Below are 8,320 nucleotides of genomic sequence, written 5' to 3' on the forward strand. Positions count from 1 at the left end.
ATGTTCTAAAAGCATTCTGTGACTCCTAACTGTTCCTTGTAAGTTTATTAGACTGGCTTATCATTGACCCTTGGTCTGTCCTCAAAAAGAGCTGGTCATATGTTGGCTAGCAAGCAAATGCAGGAAGGCAAAAATAATTTGATTCTCCTTTACTTTGCAACAGATCCCAGATGGATTTTTTGCCCATTTTTATGCCATTTGTGAGCAGATCAGCCCTGTCCTAGCCTGGGGCTTTTTGGGTCCTAGAAATTCTCTCTATGATTTATGTTGCTTCTTCAAGGTATGTTTAGTCATTGAATCATGTCTTCTTTCTAAATTGAAAAAAAGTTTTACTGTTTCTTTTTGCTTTTGTAGAAGAAAGAATGTTATTTAAATATAAAGTTATAAAAGTCACCCATGCCAGTGGAACAGTTTTATATAGATCTGTGCTTTATCCTGGATAAAAGACAACAATTCCATTCACCATATCAATTCCTTCTGTAATGGATATATGTTTTCATATGTGTTACAATGTTAAACAAGTTGCTATAGATAATTCTTCATGCCTGACACTTGAAATTTGTAAAACAAATAATATCTATTTTATTGCACATGGCGGCAGTTTAAAAATAAGTTCTGGTTCAAAATAATGTGAATGATAAAATCCTAGCTATAAGAAAGAAGATGGAAGTTTAAAATTGTATTCTAATGTCAGCAATTTAAATTGACAAAACACAAATTGCATCTTGTTGCAGAATTTTCTGCCTGGCACAGTGCCAATAAAAGTCTCGCTATTTAATAGTCCTTAATTTAGGCTGAGTTTAAAGGAGCAAATAAAAGTAAACATAATCAAGTATAAATTTGGAAAGTTTTTGATATTTGGAGTTTTGGATGTTTCTCTATACCTTTCATTTAAAAAATTAAATTATTTTGTTTATGTGCTATTAATGTAGCATTTATGTAAATAGCTTAGGACTTCTTTTTTTTTTTTTTTACTGTCATTGAAAACTCATACATCTTTGATGCATTTACTTGACCTCTCAACTGTAACGTAGGTGTTTAGTGGGAAAACTTTGGACTGGGAATTGTCTAACCTTAATGAACATTTGTGACTGTGGGCAAATCATGCTTTGTTCTCCTCTTTATCATCTGTAAAATGAGGGGACTGGAAAGTTGATTGCCAACAACCCTTCCCAGATAGAAAATCCATTGAAATCTATGATGTGCCTTCTTAGTACTTCTTAACATTTGATTTCTGGAGCTTCCCTAGTAGCTCAGATGGTAAAGCATCCGGCTTCAATGCAGGAGAACTGGATTTGATGCCTGGATCAGGAAGATCCCCTGGAGAAGGAAATGGCAACCCACTCCAGTATTCTTGCCTGGAGAATTCCATGGACAGAAGAGCCTGGCAGGCAAAGAGTCGGACACAACTGAGTGACTAACACACATAACATTTGATTTTCTGTAGGATAGAAATTAAATATTCCTGTTTGTTTGTTGTTGCTCTTTGGAAATACTTTTTTCCATCACAACATAACAACCTGAGACTTAATACTTAGTAGTATACAAGATGCTTAAAATGAGTTTCAGCCTAAGTATTAAGTTATTGAAATGAAATATCCTTCACCATCTTCCACTGATTTGAGACCTGAAATTATTTTTATTTTTCACATGTCTTAACTTTTTTTGGCACAGAAAAATAGACATTTGGAATTTATAATTATTGGAAATAGTGTACTCTTCTGTCTTCAAATGGTACCAGTGCTCGTAGGTAACACTGAAAACTTCAGTTACTGGGAATCAAATAATAATAGTAGACCCTTATACTTATACAGTGCTCTAGTGTTTACAGGCATTTCTCAGAGAGCTCTTTTTTGGTTGTTGACCATTACGTCAGCCATGAGTAGTAAAAACAAGTAGTAATTAGCCCTTATTTCACCGAAAAAGAAAAGACCTTCCAAAAAAGCTGAAACACTTTTCCACTGAGATTTGAAATTAGTAGTGGAAGTGACCCCTAATTCAACATTTGTTACAATACTATTAACTATTTGGATTTAATATAATTTTGGTCTAACAAGTGCCAATTTGTTTTGTGTTCATTTTCCAGAATCAAGTTCTTTTCTTTCTCAAAGACATTTTTGATTTCGAGAAGGTGCGCTATTCCAGTATAGAGTCTCTAGCTGAAGACCTCATGCAGTTGCTTGTTCGCCGCACTGAACTTTTAATGGCCTGTCTTGGAGCTGATGCACTGAGGCATACTAGTAGCTGTTTAAATAGTCATGTTCCTGTTATGCCCAGTGGCCTATTAGAAGCCAAAGTACAATAAGTACCGTAAAAATCAGACAGTTTAGTGTGCTATGAAATATTTTAAGGTAACTATTAATTTTGTAACATATATTACAGAATTGATGGATATGGACTCAGGGAGGATTAAAACAACCTTGTAAAGAATGAGTGATTGTACTGTACTTACACAGAAGTTCTGTCATTGAATCCCTGTGTAGTGTATCCAAAGTGTCTTTTTACAAGCTTTAGGTAATAATTGTTGTGAAATGTTGTTTATTTTATAGAAATATTGCTTGACTTGAAAGCAGTATGTGGGAATTAATCGATTTGTTGTCTTCAAGCTGTCTGAAATGTCCAGTTTCATTCTCAAAAGCTTTGTTTTTACGCTTCACACCTTGAAGATATGTATTTTAGCCAAGACTTCTATGGCCCACACATGCAAGAATATATTACTCCTAGTGTCAACGAACTTAACTTTGCCTGAAAATGTATTTTTAATTGTAAAGTTGTTCGTTGTTTAATCTAGTTTAGGCAGTAGTGGTGTTTAATATGTACTGCTTACGTTATTGCTTGTGCATTTGCTTAAGTATTTGAATCAAAGAAATTGTAATGGCCGAGTATTGTTATAAAACATTTAAATGAATTGCCACTGAGAAGTTTACAAGTTTATATTAGATTTACTGAAGTTTCCCAAATATGTTACTGCTGGTCCCATAAGTTACAATAGAGAGACTAAAGAAATTTCTTTTATCTTGGTATAGATAAGAGCATTTCCCTTGAATGAATGTTGATTAAAAATATAACATTTGTTAACTACGACAGCAATTAAAATTTCTCCCATGTATTTTTGAGACTCTCTCTCAACATCCTAAGGTATTAATTTTGACTTAGTAAAATCATTTCTTCTTTCTCCTTCTATAAAACTAGCTTTTAGTTATTTCATAGAGAACTTAGCACACTTGAGAGTTTGTCATATTATGCCCATATTTTTAAAATATTCACTGACACTTTGAATCTTAGGGAGGTCTTAAAGAAGATTTCCCCCCCTGAATATAGAACAAAATATTTTTTAATGGTATAGAAGTATGTTTTCTTGTCCTTTGTGATAAATATATGAACAAATGGGTAGTTTGTATGAATAAGGGTCTGGAGTATGTTAGATACTTTCACAGTTGTTTTAATTTTGTGTGTAAATTATATACCACTTAGAGTGGCTGGCTCAGTATAACAATGGATTAGATTTGTTGATTTTGCTCCTAAAGTGTTCTTTATTCATTTTGGGAGCGAGTTATCCAAAAGGATCTAAAATATATATTTTTAAATGTATTTTTAGATTAAAGTGCCTAGTTTCTGATTAATGAGTAGAAAATGAAAAGTGGGGAAAGAAGCATAATTGTTTAAGGTTTTAAGTTTATGTATGTGCCATATTTATGTAATACTAGTTACAAAATAGATTCAGAATCTTTATGCTAGTTGCATGTACTGTATTCCATAATGTGTAGGTTACAGCATTAAACAATATGAAATATTGCTGTAATATTTTTTGAGTATGTAGCTCCTGGATTTTTCTTACATGTATTCTTAATTTAACACTTGACTGTTCATAATCCTTATTATTAATAGAGGAATATCTTTAGATATATCAAAGCTAAAAATTCCATTATATAGTATTTTGCATTTCATTTTTTAATTTAAATTTGGTATTTTGGTTTCTTGTTGAGGTACCAGTGACTTTGAATGATTCACACATATACATATGTCTGCACATACCCATCCCTAGTATTGTGTAAGCAAGATAGTTATTGCTTAGGTTAATTTTCCTGTTTGAAGGACTGAAAGTTTTAAGGTGTGGTTTTATAAACAAAGCTATAAGTAAACTTAATTACTTTTTTATTTGAGTAGAATATTGTTTGAAATCTGTTTCAAAGAATTGCACTATTTAATAATGCTGCTAGTACATGAAACAACTCTGGGGAATTTATTTCATCAGATAAAATGAGTGGCTTTCCAGAAGTTGTATTTTTCTCTTTTATACTTCACCTAAAAAAAAGAAATTGTCCATGTTAAAGAGAATGGTTTGTCATGTTCAGTGCTTGAGGTTGGTTAGTTTCTGGTCAGTTCAGAAGCTACTACTTTAGTAAGATGCTTTCTTTGTGGCCTTTGACACAAGAGACAAGAGTGACCAAATAGATTTTTAGGGTAATGGGTATAAAAAACCCCTCTCTATTATAAGGGAAGAAACCTGACTTTTCTAAAGAAACATCTCTTAAAAATGTTTCTAACCACTAAAGAGTACTTAAGGTGTATGTTCCAATTCCAATTTGCCTTGAAATTGGGTTGAACAGATAAAGCAATGTTTTAAAAATATAAAGTAAGTAAACTGGTCTAGAGCCTTTTAGGATAAAACCCTGTTTAACACTTACTCATGGTAGTATTATCAGAAAATTGTCTTTGCCACCATGAATCCTACTATCTGCTTCTCTATATAAATTATAAGAGGACCTTGAATTAATCATGAGAAAATGGATTTTTTTTTCCTCCTATTTTCTGGAAGAAAAAAAGTAAGTGTTCAAGTGATTTCTATTTGATAATTTTTCTTTCTCCTTTGGTTTCTCTAATCTTTGTTCAACTAAAAGGCTAGTTATTTCTGAAGGATTACAATATGTTTATTAAATGTCAAAATGAGATTCTTTTTTAAAAAGAAGGCAAGTTTTTCATACTGTTACAGTCAGCGCCAAAGAACTTTTTCCTTCCCATAAGTATTTTTTATTTGCATCTGTTTGATTCTATTAATTTTTTCAATTAACTGACTTTATAAAAAATATTTGCAAACTTTTTCTTGCCTTAAGATGTAGTATTTTCCACTTAACTGATTGCCTACGGATGATTATCTGCATTAAAAAGAATTCTTTAGCTTATCATTCCTTTAAACCTATGAGATAGAAATGCCAAAGTAACATTTAATATACTTCTCTGTGACCTTTCATAATCAGAAATTTTAAATTATGTTCATAACATAATTTGCTTTTATTTTTAGTGAACACATATTAGGGAGTTATTTGGAATATGTCAATACTTTTCAAAGTGATTATAAGAATGACACTGAATTAAAAAAATTTTTTTTTGCTTGGATAAAGCAAATTTAGAAATATCTCTGTATGTGAAACTGAAGAATTTATATAATCTGTGATTAATGGAAATAAGGGCATCCTTTCTTTGTTACTTGTGTTTATATTGTTGTTTTGCTTAGTTTGAGAACAACTGTGTATTAGCTTCACTTGGCTGATATCTGTAAGTGTGTCTATTCCTAAGTGTAAAGACTGCATTCATTAATTTATGTAAAACACTACGATAGCAGGAAAAAAAAATAGCACTGACTCTTTAGCCAAAATAAGCACTGTAACATGGTGTTTCTCTATTGCCAAATAAAAAAGTGATGGTACATCTTGCTGATGTATTGAGTACTTTATACAATACTTACAATTTGCAAGGTCACACTTGTCTCATTAAATCCTATGTACCCTATGGAAACTTTCAGTCTCCATAAGACCACATATATAGGCATGAAGAATATAGAACACTGCAGAAGTATTGAAATCAACTGTGAAAGTATGTTTCCTTTACATACTAACTGGGAGAGAAAACAGTTTCGTGATGAATAAAGGTAAAGTACTTGTGGTTTTTTTTAATTAATAATTTCAAGGGTTATGATTAAAATTGCCATCAAACTCAGTATGAATCTATCATATTGATGGACATGCATTCTTCCCTATTCAGACATGCCCCTTGCCCACCACTTAGTAGGGATTCAGATACATTTACTTAAGGAGAGGGATGCTGCCTGGATACTGCTGATGATACCAGATGGAGAGAAGGGTTTATTTGGTTATAAAAACTGTTTTGATTTGGGACTTTTAATGAAGAGGTTTGTTTTGGAACAAACATGTACAGGATAGATAAATGTATATAGCTGTATTTTTAGACTCTTAAGTTAAACATAAACTTAAGTATATTAATAAGCAAATCATATAAATAGGAGTTAAACTTTTTCCTAGCAAGGATTTGAGGTTGGAGATAGAATGGAAAACTAGATCTGTGTTTCCGTCTCATCTTCTGTTTTCTTTGCTGTCTGCCATCCTTCTGTTATCTCATGCCATTTTCATTGACTGTGCTATGTGAACTTAATATTTTGCACTTTAAATATTTCTCTCTGAATTATTATGTTTGTTTAAAATACCTCTCTACAAGCATCTTGCTGTCTTCATTGCTTGCATGCTCACGGGTGTTAGTCTCTCAGTTGTGTCTGACTCTTTGCGACCCCATGGACTGTAGCCAGCCAGGCTCATCTGTCTGTGGGATTTCCCAGGGAAGAATACTGGAATGTGCCGTTCCCTTCTCCAGGAGATCTTCCTGACCCAGAGACTGAACCTACATCTTCTGGGTCTCTTGCATTGGCAGGCAGATTCTTTGCAACTGCACCGCCTGGGAAGTCCAATTGTTAACACCATTTGTAGAGCTTTGCTGGAAATCATTAAAAACTCCCTTGGTTTATCCACTGTCTTTCTTACTTTTCTTGTGCTGCTTTGACTTCCATTTTTTAATGTAGTGTTGCTTCCTACACCCTGTATTCTATAATCCTTTACCCTGTGTTTCTTCTCCTTTAATCTCTTTCTCTCCTCATGCTACTGACATATTTGATCAAGCTGCACAGCTCTTTTTGTTTTTTTTTTCTACCTTTTAACAGTGAGAACCCTTAAGTAACCTCTATCATTGGGGCAGGAAAGGACTGAATTCCCATACAGAAAAAAAAAAGGGCAAACCTTCCTTCTATGATGCTTTTTATTCTTTACTTAAAAGCCACAGCAAGGCAACTGGTATATCAAATACCACCTCAACGTTTTGCTTTTAACTGTCTCTTATGTGTGTCACAGAAGCCTTTCACAGAGTGTACTTATTTATAGGAAATTACAGAACTTTTATAATTTGCTATTTGAAATAATATCGCAATACTTAAATATAGAGAAGAACTTTGACATTTGAAAACACCTGAGATACATGACTTCTAAAAGTTTGCTAATTCTTTTATTTAATGACACAGTGAGAGAATAGGTCCAGAGACTTTAAAAAGGATTGAATACTTTATGTGATAGCAAATGGGATTTTTTTTTAAAGTAGGTTAAAGCAGGTATACGTGTTATCTATTGCTACCTGAAAAATTATCCCCAAATTTAGCAGCTCTAAACAATGAACATTATGTCCCATGGTTTCTGAGGGTTACAAATTTAGGAATGGCTGGTTCCAGTGGTCCTCGCTTAGAGTTTGTCCTGAGCCTGCAGTCATCTGAAGGCCTGACTAGGCCTGGAAGATTTTGCTTCCAAGAGTTGCTTACTCATATGGCTGTTGTCAGAAAGCTTTAGGTCCTTGTTGCATGGGCCTCTGAACAGAACTGCCTCAGTATCTTTAAAACCTAGCAGCTGGCTTTCCCCAGAGTGAGTAATCCAGTAAACATCAAGACAAAAGACAGTATCTTTTATAACCTAGACTTGAAGGGGACATACCAGCATTTGTGCCATATTCTGTTAGTCACATAGACCCACCGTGATACGATGGGGGAGGAGTTTACACAAGGACGGAAAGACTAGGAGGCAGGATCATTTGAGGTTATCTTGGTAGTTGACTATCACACCAGGGAATCATAATAAATTGTAAAGAGATAATGTATATATAATGTATCATAATGTATTACACATTGTAGTTACATTATATAAAAATATATATTACATTATGTATTACAATTATTTTAATTTTAAATGAATATGTGCACATTCTTGGGCCAATCTTCTGGGGTAGGGTCAGAGCCTATATTGTGTATATGGATCAACACAGTATTCTGAGATGACTGTTGCATAAACTATACCTTTAAATCATCATCTGGGATTTCTAGTTTCCCTTTTATTTATTTATTTATTTTGGCTGTACTGAGTTTTTGTTGCTGCATGGACTTTTTTTTTTTTTGCATGGACTTTTCTCTAGTTGCAGGGAGTGGGGGCTACTC

At 33.3% G+C, this 8,320-nt stretch overlaps 1 protein-coding gene across 7 annotated transcripts in view; it reads left to right on the plus strand.

The window, feature by feature from the left end:
• The window catches only part of MIGA1 (mitoguardin 1), a 78,660-nt gene extending 72,953 nt beyond the window's left edge, over positions 1–5,707 (plus strand). For all 7 annotated transcript variants that reach the window (XR_015160296.1, XR_015160297.1, XM_086390697.1 and 4 more), the window contains 2 exons: positions 164–280; positions 2,087–5,707. Coding sequence is in view for 5 of the 7 variants with exons in the window: in XM_086390697.1 (XP_086246823.1) it covers positions 164–280; positions 2,087–2,305 (336 nt within the window). In the remaining 2 variants the exon portion in view is untranslated. The remainder of the gene's footprint in view (positions 1–163; positions 281–2,086) is intronic.
• The last annotated feature ends 2,613 nt before the right edge of the window (positions 5,708–8,320 follow it).

This window comes from Bos grunniens, chromosome 3 (genome assembly GCF_055505025.1).
Source record: "Bos grunniens cultivar Pamir isolate PY7600 chromosome 3, Bosgru_T2T1.0, whole genome shotgun sequence".
NCBI classification, from domain to species: domain Eukaryota; kingdom Metazoa; phylum Chordata; class Mammalia; order Artiodactyla; family Bovidae; genus Bos; species Bos grunniens.